This window comes from Scatophagus argus, chromosome 19, assembly GCF_020382885.2.
Source record: "Scatophagus argus isolate fScaArg1 chromosome 19, fScaArg1.pri, whole genome shotgun sequence".
Taxonomy (NCBI): Eukaryota; Metazoa; Chordata; class Actinopteri; family Scatophagidae; genus Scatophagus; species Scatophagus argus.
In genome coordinates, this window is record NC_058511.1 from 16,402,980 (window position 1) to 16,426,364 (window position 23,385).

Here is a 23,385-nt window from a genome sequence, read left to right on the forward strand (position 1 = left end):
ATCGACCCAGGTAGAAAACCTAGAATTGTCCATTGATTACTGTGCATCTGTCCATCCTCTCTCATTGGTCCAATGACTTCAGAGCCACGAAGCTCTTCAGACACGATGACGTTATTCCTTTAATGTGATTACTCCTCCATTACACTGAGAGGCATGAACCTTTTTTTTTTTTAATTCTTTTATCAATCATTTTCTAATGTGTTTTAGCAGCCAGTTTATTGATCACAGGAAGACAGTAGAAAATTCACAATGGTGAAGAGTTAAAGCTCACCCTTCTCTGACCTTCTCAGAAAGCTCAGTCACTGTTTCCACAGCTAAGTGAGAAACCGCTCTGATTCCTGCTAAATCATTTATTAAACTATTTTTAGAATTGTATTCAGCACCAAAATGTTTATACAAAATGGCATATTCCTTCTAGAACATTCATTGAAAAAATAACAACCTTAAGGCAGACTAATTAGTTCACTAGTCTGAGACTGAGTTTAGCTACAAAATGTAGTCACCAAATTAGTAATGATTTCAACATATAAGTTGCTGAAAAAGGATCACAGTAAAATGTGTGTGGTCAAGTCTTCTAAATAATACAAAGTGACTACTGTTGCTACCTCAGTTGTCTGTTAACAAAAGACGCATGATAAAACACATTGAGATATGCAGCCAATCCTCTAGAGTTTGCATCAAAAGAGTGCAATCAGACAATAAACAAACTGACAAAGGTGATCGATGAGTATCCCTGCACAAATTTTATATTTTTAGTTACTCTATATAGACAAAAGTACTGGGACCCACCTTGTTATTATGAATTCAGATGTGATGTGGGGCTATTTTTTCACGGGTTGGGCTCAGCTCCTTACTTCCAGTGAAGGTAAATCTTAATACCTCAGCACACCAAGGCCTTTTGGTCCAACATCAGTCTTTTGGTCCAACATCAGTGCCTGACCTCACAAATGCTCTACATGAATGGGCAGAAATTCCCACAGAAACACACAAAATCCTATGGAATTCCTTCTCAGAAGAGTGGAAGCTGTTAAAGCTACAAAGGGGAGACCGACCGTATTTTGTATATGTATTTAGAAAGTAATGCCATTACATTCCCTATTGATGTAATGGTCAGGTGTCCCAATACTTTCGTCTTTATAGTGTATATCCGATATCAAGTGTCTGTATTAAATCTACAGGAAGCATGGAGGCCTTTCCAGCAAACCAATAATGCAGAGACCTTTCTGAAATTAAAGCAAACATTTTCTGATCTGAATACTCAACTGATTCTTTGCCAGAAGAAGAAAGGTTACAGTATCTGTCCTTTAGCTACAGTGAAATGTCTCGTTAGCATTAGACTGCACAAAGCCCAACAGCTTGCCTTCAGTCTTTTATATATACGATGCTAAAAACCTGCATGTCTGAAGTGTGATTAATGACGAACAATGGAAAACAACGGTTCCAACTGGCCTTGTGGGAAGTATCAGCCCTTTGTAGGTGCCTGAAGAATTTCTGCTGTAGGACTGTTGCTCTGTCACTGACTGTGGCCACTGACCTCCGTGTTATTGTACAAGACTCCAATCTGCAGCACCTGGTGGTAGTTGAAAACATAAAGTGTGTGGAATATTTTGAATTTATTACCCAAAAACTTTCATTGATAGGTAGCCAGATGTCCTAGGGTCTGAGGAAAAGAGACGGGCATCCCCTTGTTAGCCAAATTTAACTATGTTTTACGAAATTTTACTATAATATTCTGCTCAGATTCCCTTCAAGGGTCTCTGCTCTGACACTTTTCGCTGTCGCCTCTTTTGCCTTCTTCTAGCGGTGGCGTCGAAGCATGTGACCATCATGACATTGGCCTGGCAGAGAGTGAGCCTGTGCTCCAGCCGAGCGGTCACCACTTCAAGGGCCTCCAGATGCTCCAGGGAATCCACCTCGAAAGTCTGCCACAGGTCGACTGGAGAAGGACAGCAAAGCATTCAGAAGGTAAAGTATACCAACCAGTTTTAAAAATTATGTGTGAAGGAAGCCCAGTGACACTCTTGAACAAAGTAAAGACATCAGCGTTATAAGAAATTGCAAATAGTGCTAAATATAATAGTAATGTATGTAAATGTAATGTAATTATAGTAATGGTGGTAATGTGGATGAGTTATTATCCCAGTAATAGAAAGATGCTGCCCCTGTTGAAATGCTGTCATACAGAAAGCTCATTATTCAGTGAAGGTAGAGCTGAAATGACTGATGTTTGGTAAAAATACCAAACGTCAGGTTCCAGCTTCCCCACTGTGTTCTGCTTCTTTTCTTTGTCATGAAGGCTGGTTTTTCCATATCTTTGGTTTTTGGGTTACTGGGTGAAGATGCTACCATGGGCCCTAAGAAAAAAGTGACATGTTTGGGTTTTGTTTTTTTCAATTTCACAGGTAAAACAATTAACTAACTGATAAAACAAAACATTATATTATAACAGTAATAGTCATTAGGCCCTAATTGATAGGTGTTTTTTTTAAACTGAAGTAAACTGATGTGACAGTTAATCTGTAACATTTATGATGAATGTGAGTGTGCACGCTGCAATTTTCAAAAGAAGAAAAACAGTTTTGCACATGCTTATTTCCTTAAAGCACTAGTAACTGACACTCTTTGTTCCACTTTGTGGGCTCCAGCATGAGGTTGTGCTTGGCCTGTTCCAGATCTCTCCTCAGGCTGTTGTATTTGGCTCGGACCTCTGAGATCCTCTGCCGACGGTGTTCCAGAAACTTCAGCTTGGCACTGAAGCATGCGGGCCCCTGAAAATACGAACAATACACACACATTTCACTACTTTTATTTATGTTCATATGGCACATAATAGCTATGGAAATGTTCTGTACTACCAATCTCATAAAGAATAAGATGTGGTGTATTGGCTGCAACACACACACACACACACACACACACACACACACACACACACACACACACAGAATGAGACCGTGTAAACAGATTTTTTATCCCCCCAACTTCAGGAATACACCAATACACGTCCACACACACACACACACACACATTTTGGACGAACAAGAGCACCTCCCCACTCTCTATCCACAGACACCACATCATAAACACCATGTTAGGGCAGGGACCACACCACCTCTGGGGAGAGAAGCAGGCCTGTAGGCTACTAGATAGAACTATCCTCTGATTATACTAACCTTATTACATGCAAGGCACCACTTCAAAGGTTAAAACATGCACATTTTAAAATGAAAGAAAAGCAACCTCAAAATGTGAAACAATTCTATCCAGTTTTTCTGCAATATGTGCAGTTTCTTTAAAAAAATATACAATTTTCTCGTCTTTTACCAGCAACTTGTTTGTTTTACATCCAGTGTTCTTTGTCCTTTCCTGCAGCATTGACCCAGTTTACCCCATGTAGTCATTAAAATTTTATCAAAGTTGCCGTGCCTGAGACTGGTGGAGGTGGGGGATATTCTCATGAGGCCAGACTGCTTGTCACAGGAACATTACGTCAGCACATGGACGTCATTTTGTTTCTAAACATATTCAGCTCTAAATGCAAGATGTAATCTTTTATTTAAGTTTTTCTTACTTCAGGTTAATTCACAGACCTTGTCAGTTTTCATACTGCGTTGACTATAATTCCTGCATGTTTCTGCTATAGTAGACCTTTATGCATTTAGCTACAATATCTGATCTACGGAGCTACTTCAGACTCAGAGACAAGCATTTGAAATGATTTATGTGAAGGTTTAAAGAATTTGCGTGTTTATTGCGTGAATTTGTCATGAGACCACAATGTTTACAACACTGGTGGTGCGTTAGCATGAGTCATAGTCAGAAAGGCCACAAAAGAGAATAAGACTCAGGTTAAAATACTGAATATATCTATTTATACCAGGCATAGGTTTTATTATAACCATTAATTAGCTAAAGCTAATTTAGTCTTCCTTTAGTCATAAGGAAATCAGTTAAGTGGCTACTGAAAATGAGAAGCTTGATAAATTAGGTAACCTAGGTTTTTGCTGCATTACTCTTTTCTAAATAAAAGGTACAAGAATAGACAGAAGCCTTGATAAGAAATTTGTTAGCATCAGAGCTTTACAAAATCTGAATATTTTATTAGCGGGAATGGGATCAGAAATGGAATAAGCTGTTCTATCCTAGGACTACTAATCCTAGTAGTCCTGTGAGGGCAAACCACCAGTGAGACTTTCATTTCAAAATGACTGATGCCAAGACGATGGAAGGGACTTTAGAGACGTGGATTCTAATAATGTTGCTATTACCGCAAGTTGCCAATAGAGGACAATAAAGGTCATGTCCTTTAACCTCCAAAAAACAAATCAAAATAAACCCAGCACCTGTTTGCCAGCACCTGCTCTTTTCTGCATCCTCTGCACATTGTCGATCTCATAGACCTTGATCTCGTAGGCTTCTGGGATTCCCTGATCCACCCAGCGAGACCGCAGACCACTAGCCGAGCGTCTCAGGGGCAGAGGTGTGTCATGGGAAAGATGACGCTGGTGAGTACCTACAGCAGGGTGAGGCAGAAAGTATGGTGAGATTCTGGATCTCAACTGTTTTCTCCTTCTCCCTACTGCACATGCAGAGTGTATTTTAGTTTACTTTTGATCTCGTAAGTTCAGTGTTTGATATAATTAATTGTCTGTATCAACACAAAAAAGCCATTGCATTTTACTTAAAAAACTTTATTTATGCCAATACCATTTAATTCTTGCAATAAATATACAGTACAAAGCATTGAATTAAATACAGCAACATAGACTAAGATTATGCCTTTTTCTTCTGAGGTCATATTTTACACATGAATAAGCCTGTTTATGCTGCTCATGGATCTACAAGATAACTATTGCTATAAACAGAGTATTCTTGAGTCACTGTGTTAACATTCTCAGCTAACATTCTACACTAAAAGCACCACTTCTCACAGTCAGTAAATGTGTATGACAAATGAAAGTTTGTGTCCTTAAGTGGCCTTCAGTTTCCATGCCTGGAGCTCTCATAGGGAACTGAGAAAACAGTTTGCCTGAGGGCAAATACAGCTTGTCTGGACTACCATTCTATTCACCAAAGGCAAAACAGGAAATCCTTATTTCTGCAATTCGTTCTGGACTGACTCAATTTGTCAGTAAATTAAAAAGAAAAAAAAAAAACGATTCTACTTTGAGTTGATTATGTAACAAGATGTTTAAGGAGAACTTAAGTACATGTAATAGAATTTAATCACCCAATTAATAGTTGATAATCTTTGAGATCTTAAAATTCATATAGCAAAAACTTTGTTTTCTGTTTCAGTTGCTCCATTAGCCATTTTTACTGTGTTACGTTTTCAATACAATGCTATTAAGACTTTCTCAGTGTATATTCAATAGCACACATTGCCATCTTCATAATTCACTATATCACCCAAACATGCATTTGTGCTCCCCTCAGAAAGTGTTGTCACTGAATTCATTTATTAATGATGTGACCTGCATGATTTGACTCTCAACACCAGTAAGGAAACTAGGTCTGACTGCATTCTCCAGATGTGTGTCATCTTCAATTAATGTCACATTAATATGTTATGTGTCCATTTACATAAGATTTACCATATACATTTTTCAAATGACATAGGCACACAATTTTACTATTGTTTTTAAATGTATTGGTGTGAATGTGCCACCTCATGATTGGGACATAGGTTCAAAACATCAGATTAGAAGAGTCTCTGCCTTCAACTGAATTACCTTGCAACAGTGATAAAAAAAATTACAAGTACGAGTAAAATAAGATGCGGCATATATTAAAATATCTGCCAGTTGATAACTAGAATGTATTTAAATGGATAGAAACAAATGGTTGCTTTTAGAGAAAATTTATAAATCAATCTAAAATTATCATTCCAGGTTATCATTAAGATGCATGCTAACTTCATAGTATTTTAAGACTACACCTGTGAAACACTACCAACACCAACAACACACTCAGTAAAGGCTAAGGTTCTGATCTTTCCAGAGATCATCTGGTTCAGTTCATAAAAGGCCTGATATCCCAGGTGTTTTACCTGTGTTGCCTCTCCTCCGAGATGATCGGCTGCTGCGAGCCACACTAAGAAGAGAGCCACTCCTGTCACTAACAGAATCTCTGTTTGAGGTGCTGCTACCTGTGGCTTCACTGTCCCTCACCATGCTGTCATATCCACTGCTCACCATACTGTTCCTGTTAGAAAAATACAGGGATGTCTTCCCCATAGCTGGTGGCAAATCTCCACTCAACACACTAGTGGTGTCACTTCCATGTCCACTCATGTGATCAGGCATGCGGGGAGCAGTCACCCGGCTGTATGGCGAAGGAAGTGTGGTCATTTGGTCCATCCCTGCTGAAGTGGGACTAGAGGCTTTTTCCTTGAGGAGATCTGAGATCCGGCCATTGACAAACCCCTGGATGGCTGATTTTGTGGATGAGCATGTGGAGCTCTGGCTCGGAGTGCGACTGATGGAGTGAAAAGACCGTGGAGGGGAAGAGGAGAGAAAGGATGATGTCCGCTCAAAGCTAACAGTTTTACTGTCTGGGGAGAGACTGGCACTGCGGTTAATGGACTGTTGCAGGCCTTTGTGGGAGAGACTGAGGTTCTTGATGCTTGGGGCAGACAGTCGACGAACTTTGGGGCTAGCCATCTTAAGTTTCCCCACAGCAGAGAGCTTGGAATGGGTATGCCTCTCAGTTTGAGTTACAGGGTCTTCAGAGGGAAAGAAGTGATGACTCTGTTTGGACCGAGGATTCTTTCTGGGGCTCCTGCTGGCCCTTGGTAAGGTACAGTCTCCCTCAGTACATCCTTTATATCCTCCCTTACAAGCCCCTTCAGTGCTTCCCTTGGAGCTCCCCTTAGAGCTCATAGAGGTGTTACTACTGTCTCTGTCCAGAGTTGGGAAGTCTGTTGGGGTTCTACCAAGGGAATTAGTCCTGGTAGCCAGCTGCTCCAGTTTGGCACTGAAAAGCCGGCTGCTGTTGTCAGTGGGTGACATCAGCACCCCACTCATATTATTTATTCTTAGACCGTCAAACAAAGACTCAACACCTTTTCTGGAAGAACTACCCGCTTGCCGTTTATACTCTAGTCCATGTTTGTGAGGAGAGGAGACATGGAGGCTCTGGTTCACTGGGGGATGCTGTCTGCCCTGCCTCCTCTCCAGAGTTACTTCTGGACTGCACGGAGTGGATGATGTCACCCCCCTTGGGTCTCTGTGGTTGTCTGCCATGTAACCGCCATGGTAGCCATCCTGGTTGTTGGCATTTTGCCAGCCTCTAGGCAAACTACCAGTTTTAAAAGAAGCAGGGGTGGTTTCTTGGCAACCAGGTGAAACGCCAATTCTCTTGGGGTGATTCCCAACACGTCTGGAACAGATTTCTCCCCCCAGTGAGCCCCTTGGAGTGTTAGTGGAATAAACAGGTTCCTTGTCTCTAGGGTTGCTTTTGCATATGGTTCTCGGACTCTTTCCGCACAATTTGTTTTCTGCAGTTTCATTGCAGTAAGCTGAATCTCCCAACACCATTGAATCATAAGAGGTTTGGTTAAAAGGTGAGTCACATATTTTGTCAGACTTTTTGGCATGTATCTCAGAAGCAAAAGCCCCACTCCTCTTCTCATAAGTATTCTTCTCTTCGGGACATTTGACATTACTCTCTCTGAGCTTGGACTGCAACTTAACTCCTGTAAAAGGATCAAGAGGGCTGTCTTTCTCTTTCTTTTCCAACTCACAATCCATATCGGTATGAATCAGCATAGGATTTATAAATGAAGGTAAGAACTTCTTCTCCCTCCTGAATTGACAATGGGACTTTTCAGATTTAGTGCCTGGGGCTACAGATTGAACTACAGAGCTTTTGTTTGTATTTGAGGAACATGCAGCTACAGATTCATTGCTGACGTTGCTGATTATCCTGATTGGCTGAGAACTGGCAGAGTCTTGAACATGTGCATGTGATTGGGCAGTGTCTCTAATAGAAATAATGTTTCCACCTGTCCGCCCTCGGTTTAATGCTCCACTAATGGTCACCTCTTCCACCATAGAGAAGACAAGTTCATCTTGACCTTTAAGGTCCAGTGGCTGCTGAACAGTTACTGTGATAGTGGCCGTCATTTCTTTAATGTCCTCGGTAGGACGATTAGGTAAGGCATCTCCAAGTGTAACGCTGGTAGCCAAGGGGTGTGAAGAGGAACAGGAAGAAGAAGGAGATATGGGAGAGCTCTTGCCAACTGGTGAGGTCCTTTTGTCTGGTTTGAACCAGTCAGCAGTGGCAGGACTCTCCTGTTTACCTGTAGGCTGAAGTGCAAAGGAACTTGTGACAGCCATGCCTTGAGTATCCACATCAAAGTTCTGAGAAGAGAGATTATTATTTGACTTGAGAGTTACATTTTTGGGCAGGTCTGAGGGAGATATCTTGTTCAGATTGACAGTTTGATTCAGCAGTTCCTCACTGGAACTGGTTGCACTGCACTCCTCACAGTCATAAAGACCTGAATCCTCTCTCTGAAAACTGTCTCCAGGGAAGGCACCTTCTGTTTGCTTTTCTCCAGAAGAGGTCTGACTGCAGCCTAACCCCTTATTCAACGACATCTGTGATGTTTCTGATGATTGAGTGTCTGTCTGTTTCCCTGTTCCTTTCTGGGGCTGTGATTTGGTTGTGACATTGTTAGCAGAAGGCCCTTTTGAGGAAGACTTCAGCATATTCATTGTTGTCTCACTTCCATCAATACAGCCCAAACGCTCTTGAAGTTCAGCAAATGTGTCACATTTAAGACAGTCCCTCACTGGCTTCTTGATGTCTGCTTTCAGTATTTCAGTATTCCCTTGAACAGTTTCCTCATTCTTTTTCTCGTCCTGCTGCTGAGGAATTCTCAGAAGCTCTTGAAGCAGGGCAGTAAATTCCGGGTCATCCATGTCAGCCTTATTCGGATGCAAAGAGGGTATGATGGGCACAAATTCTGGTTGTGCCAGTCTTGAGGTTGTTTTGGACTGGACCAAGCCATCAGAGTCTAGTTGGATGACTGTATCACAGGACTGGTCGCTGCTGGAACGCTCATCACCACGCAAGCGGAAACGAGGGATGTCAACATCTACCTCATCAGTGGAGTGGAATGCCCGCAGGGACAAAGACTGAGGTCCTCTCTCATGACCTCTGGTCGAACTCCTCCTGGACGGAGAACATGAGGTGGACTGCTGTTGAATGAAGATGAATTGTGGAGTTAGTTCGAGCACTTGACTATCCAAAACATGCATCAGTGACTAAATCATTGGGGTTCAGTGCAAACAGTTACATGGTCTGTGCACCAACAATGTGATGCAGCTAAAAGGTGGTTAATAGAAAGATGCTAAAGGGAATGACCAGTACCTTTGTCCTCTTCTGTGTCCTGCGGATTCGAGAAGCCAATTGAATGGTGGATAAGGTCTCTTGAAGGTGTGCCAGTGAATCAGCAACCTGTGCTATCACTGTGGTATGGCAATTTACATGGCCCAAGGAATCTCGAAGGAGCATAGTCAGCTTGCTACTCCTATGCAGAGAAATTATTAATAAATCAAAAGATACATACTACATGATACTGTTACTGTTTATTTAATACTATTCTGGAGTTTTATTCTTACTTGCTTGGTGTGGTTTTATGTCCATTAAGTAGAGATACAACAACAGGACCCAGTTCAGAATATGGAGGTTTATTTTTGCTCATACCCCTCATACCGCTACACACATCTATCATGGTCAACTTAGTGGGGCCACGTGAACCTGCAGATGGAAATCAAAGAGCAGAGGAGAGTGCAAATATTAAAAGCTTAGAATGTTTTATGTGTGCAAGTAAAGAACTTGAGAATTATATGATGTGATTAAAACTCCATTCAATCAGCAGTGAATTTAGGATTAACTGTGGAAAATAATTCATAGAGAAATATCAAAATCTACAGGGACAAGCCAGTTTGGTAACAGAATAATTCATTCCAACCTTTGCCAATGGTGCTGCTTTCTGTTCGAGGGGGCTGGACGTGGAGAGTGAAGAACATTATAGAGCTGTGGGACAGGTATGTAATGAAGTCACTGTGCCGACGTGCTGCAATGGCTGCATCCAGAAGGGAAGCAGCCCGCTCAGCAGTGGGGGCTTTCACTCGGTTGTGGTTACGTAGCTAGAAGAACAAAACAAAATTTGTCATAAAATCTAATGAGGAGACAGTCTTCTCATAAGCTAAATGTAAACCAAATCTGCCACTTGACTTTTTTCCATGTCAATCTGCCACATTTATCCCGCTATTGTGTATCACTACGCATGTTTTGATTCAGATAATCAGATTAATAACAAATTGCTTTGCCTTGTCAGAGATTTGAACTGACAAGGCTTTGATTTCTAGTATTTACTATGATGCCATTTATCATTTACTTGGAGTGTTTTGGAATAACAGTTTTATTTGTACAGTAGATTTCATTTTCCTAGAATTCAATGGATAAATACAAAGAAATACACAGTGAGGTACGGGCTTGTAACTGAGAAACAGCAGTGCGAGGGAGTACACTGCACAATCATAATACAATCAGATATAATCTTTTATGCAATCAATTACTCATTACCAATATTATCTTCACACATGCAGTGCACACCATTATCCAAAATGACTTTGTGAATAAACTATTCTAACTAACTAAATCTAACTAAGCAAGAAATTCCAAACGTGGGTTCTAAAACATTATCTGCAGTATCACTGACACCTCCTACCGAAAATGAAAGAGCAATTAATTTACTTTGTGAACTAGGAAAAATAAGGTTCCCAGGTTCTGGTTCTCAGCAGTTAAAAATAACTTTAAAACACAAATTCACACACACATGGGTGTGTGAAATAGGTGTGTTGCTGTCAGCAACAAAAAGTATAGCCTTCAAGGTTTCAGGATTTGGGACTGTCTTGTAAATGTTTCCAAAGACTGAAATTTGCTTTTAGCGCTGACTGGGTGTTCTTTCCCCAACAGAAGCAGCAGTGCCCTTTTCCTGGTAAAAAACGCTTTTTCTTTATACCTGAACACCATAGATGGGGTCCTCTTGAAGTTTAATATGGGCTTTTGGGCTGTTCTGTATACTCCCTAATGAGGGGACAACTTCTCCTAGCAGATCCCTCAGGGTGTCCTCCTCTCCACAGCAGAGTTCTATAGCAGACACCGATACAGTCAGATCAGTCCAGGTCTTCTCTCGTCGCCGCTCGATGGCACTGTACAGCCAGGAGATGGCACAGGGAATCAGCCCGAGCTTCTGGATGCTTTCAGCACTCCCCACCATGCTGGACCAGGAGCCTGAGGTAGGCAATAGAGCATCCAGATGTATGCATACTACATACAAGCACACAAACATGTAGCACATACACTGATCAACTGCAACTTTAAACATTAAAGCCACATGCTTGATGTTTTATAGGTCCCCCTTGTGCTGCCAAAACTGCTATGATCTCTGGTCATGGGAAGGGACACAGGACCTCTGGGGGTATTTTGTAGTCACTGGCATTGGACTGTTGGATACTTTGTGTCCTGCGCAGTGGTGGGTGGGTGGATTTGACTTATTCTGATCAGGTTGGGATCTGAGGAACCTGCAGGCTGATGTTGTGGTCCTCAAGACCTGAGCTGTTTCTGAAATGTGATGGGGTACTTTGTCCAACTATGGGGAGGCTGCTGCTGACAAGAAGAGCCATTACCATACCATATACCACATGTATTTGGTCTACAATGTTTAGGTGGATGGTGTGTGTCAAAGAACATCCACATGATTGTCAGAACCTGAGGTTTTCCCACAGAATACTGCATTGTAAACAGATGATTAATATAATTCATTTCACCTGTCAGTGGTGTTAACGTTGTGGCTGATCGGTGTATATGCACGTACAGACATGTACAAATAAAGGTGGATCAGATTTTCAGAAGCACTTTCATATTTTCTTATGGACTGGAGCCATACTGTATCTGCACTGCACATTTGCCCCACATTTGTTTTGAGTTATGAGCCTGTTTTGCCCTCTCTTGTCTTATCCAAACTCTAATTGAATGAGCACAGGAGAATTGGTTTACTTCAATTAAAGGCCATGCTGCCTGCCGTTATTCAGAAAGAATAGTATTCTGTGGAGGAGATTGATGTCCCCTGGCTGTGGGCCACATGTAGTTTGTATCAGCCAACTAATTCAATCAGATTTACGAAGAGTGGTGTCTTGTGAAAGAGCAGCTCCAAGGAGACCCTCTCCTTACCCTATGTGTGTGTGTGGGTGTGTGTGTGTGTGCATATGTCTGTGTGTGTGTCTACAAATCTATTAAATCTCTTCACCAACGCTAAATGCAGGGTTCCATCTCTCTAATAGCAACATATTACAGTCCATTTTGTTTACAGCCCCCTCTGAGCTCAGTGCCTAAGCAAAATAAAATAAATATTTGTGTCTTTTTGAGCTTTATGCTATCAGTCAAAGTGAAATTTTAAAAAAAGCATATGTGTTGTATAATTGATGAATAGGCTTTTATTTACAAAGTAACAGGTGAAATATGAATGACTGAAAGGAGAGAGTTGAAATGGCAACACTTTTCTGTCACTACTGTGGAAAAAAGAACAAGGATGCTCATAATGTGTATGTGGATTGATAAGAGGACTGAGAGAGAAAGTAGAGACAGGCAGTTTAAGTGATAGAGAATGATAGTGAGAGTGGGACAGAGAAGGAGGAGGGGGCGGGGAGTGGATGGGCCTGAGTACAGATAAAAGCATCCCACTCTCATCTTAAGATTTTAACCCATGGCCTCTCACAGCAACCGATTACTCACCCACATCAGCACATCCCAAACCCAGAACACATCCATCGCTGCCGCTGAGCACGCATCGGATGACATCAGCCAAGACGCCTGCACACACCTCAGCCTGGTCAGAGAGAACAAAGGACAGCGAGCATCTTATGATTCATCTCCACACAAATTACGTAGAGGAGGGACGCATATTGATTCCCTTGGGCTTGGATACTGTAAGCAGAGCTCGGAGAATGTTGAATATAATTGATGGACTGTGCAATTGTGGTGGTTATCCAGGCTCTATCAGTTTTCACGTCATCAGACAGAGAGACAAGCCAACTAACCATGATGTGCAGTGTACAGAGGGGAAAATATTCCCTGAACACTTGAGAAAGCACAGAACGTGTCAGACTAATGTTACACTATTAACGTATTTATCAGTACAAGAATTCCTCTAACATAGCACAAATAAGAACATTTACAACCATATTTGAATTAATTTGGCCTGTAACGGAGATGAAGAACCAAACCTGGCTTGACTCTTGGGGATAGGCAGAGTCAACATTGAAGGTCTTCAGAAAATGTTTGCCATCCCTGTCTAGTGTCATTGTAGCGTGTGCTTGGCTTTTGCTGATTGGTTCCATTATGGTGACTCTTTTCTTGGACTGGTCAATCCAGAGAACAGGTGGTTGTCCTTGGCCCTCTGACAGCATCGGGCTCACCCTCAGCACGACTTTGACCTGTACACCGAAAGAGATGGAATGTTTTTGAAAATTACAGTACATTTTGAACTGCTGAATACCCACTGAAAGTTTGAATATGATGGGGTAAACATACTGTCATAGCTCCAGGGATGGTAATGGTCCATCTGTCATTCTCCCACTTTGTTCTAGTCTGAAATATCTCAACAACTATTTGATGAATTTCTGTGAAATTTAGAACACATTTTCGCCTAGTGCCTTCATCAGATAAAAAATATTAATTGTCCAGTACTTTGGTTTATGACCAGAGGCATGCAGAACTTATGATATTCTAATATCCTCAGCTGTACCTTTTCTTTTGTGGTGCAAATGTTAGCCTCCTAAACTAACATGTAGAACATAGTTACACATGCTAAAGCATCAGCATGTTAACATTATCGCCATGAGCATGTTAAAATGCTGACGTTAGAATTTAACTCAAAGCTCCAGCCTCACCCATCTGCTAGCATGGCTGTGACTCTTATAGTCTAGAAGTTTAAATGTAAAGAGTGGACGTCTCAAAACCTGCCTAAAACTAAAACTGTCTGCATAGCTACAGTGGATAAGAAAATGTAATATAAAATATGCCTTTTTTTATAATTTGGTGAACAACTCTTTAATTTTGTAAGTTATGGGGCTCATAATAATAGCACAGCCAGTCAGTCAGTCAGTCGGGCAGCCAGAGTGCAGCTACAGGCTGAGAGATTAAATGTCTTTTACAAGAGTGGCTGTGGGAAGAGTTCACGAGTCCTGCCACATCACTTATCCTGTATACAAACTGTATACATATATACAGGAAAGGTCTAAACATTTTAAACCACTGTACTCTAAGACACCTTGAGAGGAGAATTCCATTATTTATTAAATGTAAGGTCTTAGTAGGTGCTCTGCCTTTTCAAAGCAATATGTTTGCAAGTGGTTTCAGTAGAAGTCTGTGATCTTCAGCTTTAACTTTTGAAACTAAATACCAGCGGCAAACAGAATCTTATAAAAAAAAAGAATGAGTTTCAAAACTGTGAGTTCAAAAATATCTTCATATCAAATTTTTTTTTAACTTCTGTTTGTACAATGCTTTGGAAAAATGGTTTAAGCCTGTGTGTTTACCGTTCAGGGGCTTTAACTCAGGAGTCTGACATGAAATGTTGCTGTCAGAGAGGGAGGTAACAGTCAGACGTCATCTCTGAGACCCTGCTGCTCAGACATGGGAGACTAATATATTATTTCGTGAAACATTGGTTGTGAAAATCCTTGGCTGGAAAAGGGAAACCTTGGCAGTGTACAGTACTAAATGTTAAAAAGGACTCCATTCGAGGGCTGGGATGGTGAGCTAAAGATGCTGTACTTTGGTGTTCTGAGTGTTTACAATTGACAAATTTGCACCCTTTAACAATTTGGCCTTCTGCTCTCTTGTTTTATAGCCATTAACTAATTTGTACAAATACAAAAAAAAAAAAAAAATCTGCTGCATGATGTGAAATGTTTTCCTGGCTGCAGTAGACAGCCAGTAGATCCAGTAAGTGCTAAAACCACATATGCACTTATAGCTGCATGGCTATGCATACCACCTGCTATATTTCCACATGTCATGACATTCATTGCTTAATGCAGTTCTCTGCAGGAAGCCTTCAGATTTAGAGGCTTTAAGGTCTTAAATTAAGTTAGGTCCTGACTCTGACAGCATTTCACAAGGCTCACAGGTCTAAGTCTGCAGGAAGACAAGGCAACATTTGCCTCACTAAAGACAATAAGCTCTATTAAGGTTTATAAACCAATTATAAAATTATTCTTCAGAATTCAGGACTGCAAGATTGCAAGTAGCCGTGAGCACCATGACATCCAATCAAATTTGATTTTCTTGAAATTGTCCAGGACTGCATTACACCACAATGACATCACTGACAATTTGAAAACCTGAGAGTCATATTCCATCTGCCACATGATAAGTTCCCAGTGACTGTGAAGGATTTTTTCCCCTCTCTCCTCCTCATAATTTTAGTACCTTATGTAAGAAGTGGTTCCCTAACCCTATTGAACATGTGTCAAACTCTATTTATGAGGGTTAAATTATTCAAGACACCCATTTACAAGTGGAGAAAATCCTCCTCCTCTCTCACACACATGCATAGTCTGGCATGCAGAGCCACACAGAGCTGAGTGCTCGAGCAGGTGTGGCTGGCAGCACAGTCTGGCTAAACCTTTATCTGTAACTCTAGACCAACCCAAGAGTCCATCTATCTGAGACAAGGGGAGGGCAGGCAGCCATATTGATCCCCCCAGTTTCTCCCAAAGGAGGTGAGCAGAGGGAAAGGGAGGAACAAAATGGAGACATTAGCACCACATTACAGTGTATCATAAATAAGCGTTGATATAGGATCTCCTCCAAATTGACTGTGATCTCTTTACTCTGTAAGAAGGGTGGTAAAAACACTTCCAAGGTGGTATATGGTAGTATATACTTTCAAAGTGTGTGTAATGTTCATATCAATCTATACAATACAATGAAGTAACACAGGATCTTCAAGAAAATGTCATTGTCCTCTGATACTACCTGGGCACTTGTCTCGAAAGACACCCCAACTAAAGAGACTGTTGGTAGAACTTAGATGCAGGCTACAGCTTGTGCTACAATCACAAGTAAAGGATACATGAATAAAGTATGCTTGTTTACTTTCTTGCGGGGCGGTAGAGGACAAGCTCAAAACCACTCATATAAACTAAATATGAACATGGAGACAAGGGGTGATTAGCTTAGTGTGAGGAATGGAAACAAGGATGACTATCTAACCTAATTTAAATTAAATTAAAGTTCAAATGAAAATAAAAACATAAGAATAGAAACACGTATAAAAATCTCACATTTTTAAGACTAAACACATCATAATATTTAATTTGTTTAATCCAGATGCACACCAAAATAGAATTCACAGGAAATATCGTGCTGCTTCCCCTGCAGTTTTGATGCTAAGCTAAGCCATTCGGCTACTGGCTAAAGCTTTTTGTTAACCATACAGATGAGACATGAGAGTCATAGAAGTCTTTTCATCTGCCTCTCAGCAAGAAAATTAATAATCACACTTCCTAATTTGCCAAGCAACAGTTCCTTGAAGGATTTTATAATTGCCATTAAGTTTACATTGTGTATAAAGGTTGATGTTGGTACTTTATTCATCGATTAATATCATACATTTTTTTATTAAAATAAGGGTAGTTGTAAAGAATTGCTAGAATTATTACCAAATAATACAAATCTAGTGGAATTTCAAGCCCTGTGGTCTACCTTGCCAACGCTGGGTGAGTCTTTGGTTCTAGTGGCAGCTTGGAGCAGGCAGGAGGGGACGGGTGGTGGGTTTTTCTGGATCAGCTCCCTGAAGCAGGTGGAGAGATGAGCAGGAGCTGGATCAGAGGCCTGGCCTTTTTTCCTCAATGTCAGATTGAGCTTCTCGGCCGCCCTACAGGGAAGAAGGGAGGTGGTATGTCATACCACGGAAACTTAGGGTGTAACCAATAGAGACATGCTGCAGAAAAAGCACAGAACAATTTCTGGTTTAATATAGGCCTAAATGTTGATATATTTACCTGGCTAAAAGAGACATGGCAGCGGTGTTGGCGATGGTCACCACTCTGGATATGTGGGGGATCTTTGAGCTAGTTTGTACAATCCCAGTGTCACCACGGCCCAGTGCTGCATCATCTGCGGTCTGCTGGGGGGAAAAGCTCATTATAAAAATCCAAATCTATAATTGCACTCCTGTACCCTCTCCAAAAGGGGCTATTGTCACGGGAATTACTCTGGGGAGTGTAGGGTGCGTCTGGCTAAGTAGGGCATCTAGGCTGAGAGCACAGTGGGTTAAACATACTTCAGTATATTACAGCTCTGGTTAGCTGCATGTGGAGTGTGAGGAATAGTTTGTGACTGCTGTCTGAGTTTATAACATGACTCAGAGAAGCAGCAAACATACGGTCACTGCCTCTGACGCACACCTCTGAAGAAACTTAATGTAAAGCAACTCCAACAGCTGTAGCTCCGAGGTGTGTGTTTTGCATTCATTCATAATTGTGCTATGTGTATGCGACCTGACCTATTCAACATTCGTACGCAACTGCTCAAAATGCGTTCAAAATGCTCAATGCGTTCAAGTCTCGCCGCAGGCCACTGAGCCAGCATCTTTGTATTAGACAGTGCTCTCATAACGCTCTCTAGCTCCACATCTCATCAAGGTCTCAGCCTGTTTTTAGGGCAAGATAACAATGTCTGCTCAGTTATGTCCAACCATAAACTACCAATTAGTGCCATAGAAGGACTGCAGCAGTTGATGGTTTGGAAGGAGATGGGGAGGAGAACAAGGACAGGGCTAAGTTAATGTAGCTGCCCCAGCCCCTCCTACTGTCCTCTACTTGACTTAGATCTTCTGTCATAACGTTTTGTTTTTTTTTTTTATCTTCACTTCCTCTTTCCCTATGCCCTGATTTTGCTCTGCATTTGCTGTCATATAGTCTTTTATTATCTCTTGTTTTCTCCTTTCCCACCCCTCACTCCATCTCTTCAAATCATTTTTCTCCAGTCTTTTCTCCTGCCTCCCATCTTAAACTCTTAATTTCCTTCCTTTCTCTTCATCTGCACTTTATCTCTTCTCCACCCTCCTTTTTTCTGCTCTCCTCAGTCTTTGTCGTCGTCTTTCACTCCTCTCATATTATTTTACTTCAGCCATGTAAACCTGTATTGATCTGCTCTCGTACTGGATCCGCTTGGCTAATGTCTCAAACAGTCTTGCCAATCCCAGGACAGTTTCTTTTGAGTAAGACGTTTTTGTTACTGTTAAAATTGATTATACGAGTCGATTAAGAATAGAGAACAGGATAATTACAATACTGCTTTCAAGACTATTTCAGGTCCAGTTGACCATTTGCTGAGCCCCACCCTTTTTCCTTACTGCTGCTATGCCTGTCAAACTATCTGTTCTCACAGGACACAAAATGATGACAATGTTCTTTGTCATTTTTACTACAACGGTTCCTCAATTTCAAACAAGTATGATAAGGAAAAATGTGAAAATGTATTTAGAAAAATGGATTTAGGCAGCTCACACGTCATACACACAGTACTTGAACAAGCCAGACAATGGCTGGACTTACTGTTTATTTTTTGCATTCCCGCAAAAAAATTTTTATGTTACAAAAAGTGAGAACCAACATTAACATAATGCTGTCACTGGTTTGCCTAGAGATGCTGCAGTGTTACTATCCCAGATTTCAGTTAAGGGCAGGACGGAGCAACGTCACAGCATCCAAGGTGGACTCCTACACAGCATTGTGCTATCATAAACTGGCCTTTTTTTTATTATAGCCTGTAACCCCACAAAATATTGGAGTATGAAATTCTTCTTGGCCTTCAAAGTAAAGCTAGGTTGTGTTACTACTCTGCGTATGAAGCTGGATAGCTAGTTGCTAAGCTATAACAGGACAGTTGCTTTTCCAGGGAGGAGGCAATTGTGATGAAATTCTCTGTCAATGAAGACACAAGATATCTACAAGTATTATGCCAAAGGAAGGATATTCATAGTGTTTGTCCATGTCCGAATTGAAAGAACAGCATCATATAAAACACCTAAAACACTTTCTCACCTCGTACAGGTTTGTAACCTATGGGACTTGGGGGAGGGCAGGCTCAGTCTGGTGTGGCTTCCATCACAGTAATGCATATTTCACCATCCGCCCTGTTAAATATGACCATCCCCCTATTGATCACAAGTGCATTTTGACTGGCCAGCTTTTATGACAGGGGTAAATCATGACCCAATTCCATTCCATTAGCAAAAGTACTTTTAAACAATGTCGGCAGCCATGGGATCTAAATAGGCTCTGATTAGGCGCTATGAATCATTGCTTTGCTGACATGTGCGCCCGTAAAGACGTTCTTTACCCATATAGCTCGTTAAAAGGGGAATGCACACTAGGGGATGTGTTATGTGTGATTTAGTGGTAAGAGAATGCTTTTAGGGGTACCTGACGTTGAGGGTAGATGGTGAGACAATCAGTGCTGGACACAGATTTAGAGGCAACCAGCTGCTGCTGCTCCTCTACCCAGCGGCCCATATCGGGATTGGGGAGCTTGGGTCCCCTCCGTCTGAGGGTTTGAGGGGTCCTCTGAGGCGTCCTTGGGCTTCTTGGGCTGTGCGGACTTTGGGTGCGACTGTGTGGTTCATACACAGCCATGGCAACTTCCTTTGGAGCTCTGTCTCCGTGCTTTGTCCCACTTTGTCCCAGCAGTGTACCAGTGCTAAAGCTGGTTTCAAAGGGGGGCTTAGCTAATGACTGACCCCTACTAAGAGCCAAGTGGATGGCCTCTTGTTTGAGCTGGTTCAGGTTTACACCGCAGCCTCCACACATTCCCTGCTCCCTTTCTCTGTCCCTGGACTCGTTGGTAGACCGACTATGAATGCGAAGGTTGTCATGAAGAAATGCAGACAGGTCACTAGAGTCCTGCAAAATTAGAAGCAAAAATAACTTTTTATTTACCAATTCTAGACGAACTTGCTGTAAGGTAACTTGCCTGTAACTGACATAAGCTCTATTTTCACAAAAGAAACTGAACTAATACGGTCAGAGATTCAGCACAAGCTGCTGGTGAAGACATAATCACAAAGTTAATTTGCTTTGTTTGATTTCTGGCTTGAAAATTATGTGAATGATCACTGAGAATATGGAAACTGAGTCATGGGAATGTACTGGAAAGCAAATTTAGCACTTAATCACAGAGTCACTAGAATTGATTAATACAACCCCTGTCATCTTTAAAAGTGCAGTAAACAAAAACCTTCCTTGCTGCACCTTTAAAATCTCTGTTGTTTGAGATTTTGAGAACAACATGAGAACAACATGTTACCATGCAACATTCTATTTTTATTGTCCCAGCTGAGGAAAAGAAATGGGATTGCTTCATCGATGCTGCACAGGTGGTAAAGTACTGCTATAAAATGATACAAGCAATAACACAAAGCTACGTTTTTTTCTCTGAATGAGTCAATCTTAACATTTTGCAGATTCATGTCAGGACAATTTAATGAGATTGAATGAGACAGTAGTTATTCAGGTGGAAGCTAATAATCAAATTTAATTAAATGAAATTTAGAAGTTTAAATCCCACTTCTTAAAAAGTTTTTTATTTGTTTATTGTTTTTTTTACATTTGCATTTGCATTTGCATTTGCATTTGCATTTGCGCTGTTAGCATGGAACCAGGGGCTGTCACATCTAACAAAAGGAACATCAAACAAACCAAACCATCTTTATCATTTTCATCCTGACAAAGACCCTCTTGTGTCACATCCTGTTTGGTCTGCCCTTGACGCCTGCCAACATCCAACACTCTCACTCACTTCTCTTTCCCATTCATCCCATCATCTGGAACTAAATTTGAAAACCCAAATCAGTTTGCATGCGTAAAACAGAAATCATTGCAGATATGTAAAGGAACAAATATGCTATGGTAGCCAGATGAACGACTGGACTTTCAGTCTTAGTCAGATAACAAGCCCGTCTCAAAAGATGACATTACAGAGCCGTGATGCTTTTGAGAAATCATGCTTGGATCAATAAACCTGCAAGGAACTTGCTGGCTTATCAGATTTCTTCTGACCATATCTGTGGCCACAAGATACCATCTCTCAGCTGCTCTTGCTGTGCACTGCTCTGGCCTGTGGTCTCTCAAAAAACACGATGCCCGATGTGTCTCATCCCACTTAAGAAGACAAAAATAAATAGTCTTCCCTCGATGGAGAGGGCTGTGGAGATGACACATGGATGTCGGAGATGAAATATTCATGCCCATTTGAAACCACTCGCGCAGGAATGGCACTGGTTTACTTTGTCGATTGGAGTGTGCTTGATGGATGTTAGTGGTGACAAATGTACAGATGGCTGCTCCCAGAGGCAGCACCATACAGACTGATGTGCCCACGTGAACGTTAAAGCACACAGCAGAGAGTTTTATGAACAAAGTCTATGCATGTGTGGTTATATTATGGCTAATTATTGTTGCTTTTTTTCTCAATCAGTCAATTGATGCTGGGGCCTGAAAATGTCTGTAAACAAAAACTGTCCATTACAATTTCCCAGAACCCCAGCTGATATATTCCTCAAGACTTTGCATCCAAATGATTTCACTTTACTAGAACAGCTAGACAAACAGCACATATTCACATTTAAGTAAATCCTGCTTATTATTACTCAACAACTTAATCAAATCAAATTGCTGCTAATTAATTTTCTGGATGGTTAATCAAGTATATTTAATATATTCCATTCCAGCTCTTTTTTGGTGTGTGTGTGTTTGTGTGTGTGGAGGGGGTAGCTAATTATGCAACGTTATGAATCCGTTTCTTTTGAGTTATTAAATAAAGCCTAACCCACACCTAATTATTCCATCACAAGTGTAGTTGCATGAGGAATATGCAATGTCATCATTCTACTATTTTATTATCTATACCCCCACCTACTAAAAAATGTCCTGAGATGTGTTTACTTCACACATTTATTTTTGGTCTCTGCCCTTAACTTCCAACACCATTTCAATAACAAGTCTTTCCTCATCAAGATTATTACCAACCCAAAGCGAGCAGACTAATCTGATGCGTTTATGGTCCAGCACCTCCCTGGCCGGCTGCATCGCAGCGTCGTGGTTACTGACCTTGCAGGAGAAGTGATGGTGAACAGCCAGACTCAGAGCTTGTTTCTTGAGAGCAACAAGGGTCGCTGAGCACTTCTCACAACACGCAACTTTCCTATCAGATCTCCCAAAGGCTGGATTCACCGACATGGTGCCTCTGCATATAGTCCCAGTTGCAGAGGACATAGTACTCCTGATGCGATCTCCTAATGTCCCAGGGAGGGACTTGTATGACGGGACAGCGTCTGCTCTCTGGCACATATTCCGATGTGGGTCGCCTCTGGTCCCCCCGGCACCCTCAGGAGTAAGGCGCTCCTTAGGTTGGCGGTCTTTCCCGTTTCTAGTTGCAGGAAAGCCGTCGGGTTCACAGTGATGCTGCGCTTCTGACCTCTGAGAAATAAATCATTATAGGAAGGATGTGGGCTTTGGCAGTGGGAAATTAGATGTCAATCGACGTGGACAACTGCAACCACACCCAAATGTTTTCCTTGCAGTGCAACAGTCTCATTCTTATATGGAACTCCATAAGAAACCATGAAGTGTTTTGGAAGAGTGAACAAATTCTGTTCACAATGAATAAATCTGACTTACCCAGTGTGTGACCGAGGAAGGAAATCTCTCTCCTCTTCCAGTCAGAAATGACATGACAACTTGTTAATATTTAAAAAGATATCCGAACAAAGGCGAGCTGATCTTTCATTTATTTTTGCCAAAGCTCCGTGGATATAAAGCAAAAATATTGCACTCATTGTAGGCTTTGATTTAAAATATATATATATATATAAAAAGAAAAGACAAAGTGAGAGACTGGAGGCACTGTCTCAGAGCTGGAGTCATGACAGTGGGTCAGAGGAGAATGAGTGAGCGCCCGGACGAGCACTTGTGATTTCACTTGGCTATTTATTATAACCTCCTCAGGGAGGCAGTAAGGAGCAAGTGTTTAAACAAACACTCACACAGAGCATGCTGTTGCACACTTTGTTCACGGAATTCACTTGATATTTCTTACTTTTGTTTTCCCAAACAGCCCTTCTCCTACATGTGCCTTTTTAGCAATAGTCGTAGTATCAAAAGAGAACTAAAAATATTATATAAACACAGAAAAGCCATGTTTTTTAACATTGAAAACAAATGTAGATAACTGTGGAGCCAATCAATCAATTATCAAAATAGTTGGCAGCAGTTATTCAGCTAATTGTTACCGCTCTAT

The 23,385-nt window shown here is 41.3% G+C and overlaps 1 protein-coding gene and 2 long non-coding RNA genes across 3 annotated transcripts in view; 2 read left to right on the plus strand and 1 right to left on the minus strand.

Moving 5' to 3' along the window:
* The window catches only part of LOC124050506, a 21,574-nt gene extending 18,792 nt beyond the window's left edge, over positions 1-2,782 (plus strand). Inside the window, exons 2-3 of the long non-coding RNA XR_006841646.1 lie at positions 1,816-1,965; positions 2,646-2,782. This is a non-coding gene — a long non-coding RNA (uncharacterized LOC124050506). The remainder of the gene's footprint in view (positions 1-1,815; positions 1,966-2,645) is intronic.
* On the minus strand, positions 571-22,954 carry kif26bb (kinesin family member 26Bb). The gene is made up of 15 exons (XM_046373111.1): positions 22,767-22,954; positions 22,197-22,565; positions 19,515-19,991; positions 17,088-17,209; positions 16,789-16,960; positions 13,302-13,511; positions 12,811-12,904; positions 11,039-11,310; positions 9,983-10,160; positions 9,630-9,768; positions 9,379-9,538; positions 6,050-9,206; positions 4,344-4,513; positions 2,618-2,768; positions 571-1,936 (listed from the first exon to the last, which is right to left on the minus strand). Exons 1-15 carry the CDS (start codon positions 22,818-22,820, stop codon positions 1,737-1,739), a joined length of 5,925 nt encoding a protein of 1,974 aa, XP_046229067.1. The 5' UTR covers positions 22,821-22,954; the 3' UTR covers positions 571-1,736.
* LOC124050507 lies at positions 4,217-12,170 on the plus strand. Its single transcript, XR_006841647.1, has 3 exons — positions 4,217-4,505; positions 11,160-11,315; positions 11,432-12,170. It is a non-coding gene; the product is annotated as an uncharacterized LOC124050507 (long non-coding RNA).
* Positions 22,955-23,385: the final 431 nt, after the last annotated feature.

Coding starts and splice junctions, on each gene's coding strand:
- kif26bb (XM_046373111.1), bottom strand. CDS start 22,820: ATGTCATTTCTGACTGGAAGAGGAGAGAGATTTCCTTCCTCGGTCACA. Junction 9,769..9,982: donor AAGCAGCACCATTGGCAAAG/GTTGGAATGAAT, acceptor TTCCATCTGCAG/GTTCACGTGGCCCCACTAAG. Junction 9,207..9,378: donor GGACACAGAAGAGGACAAAG/GTACTGGTCATT, acceptor TTCATTCAACAG/CAGTCCACCTCATGTTCTCC.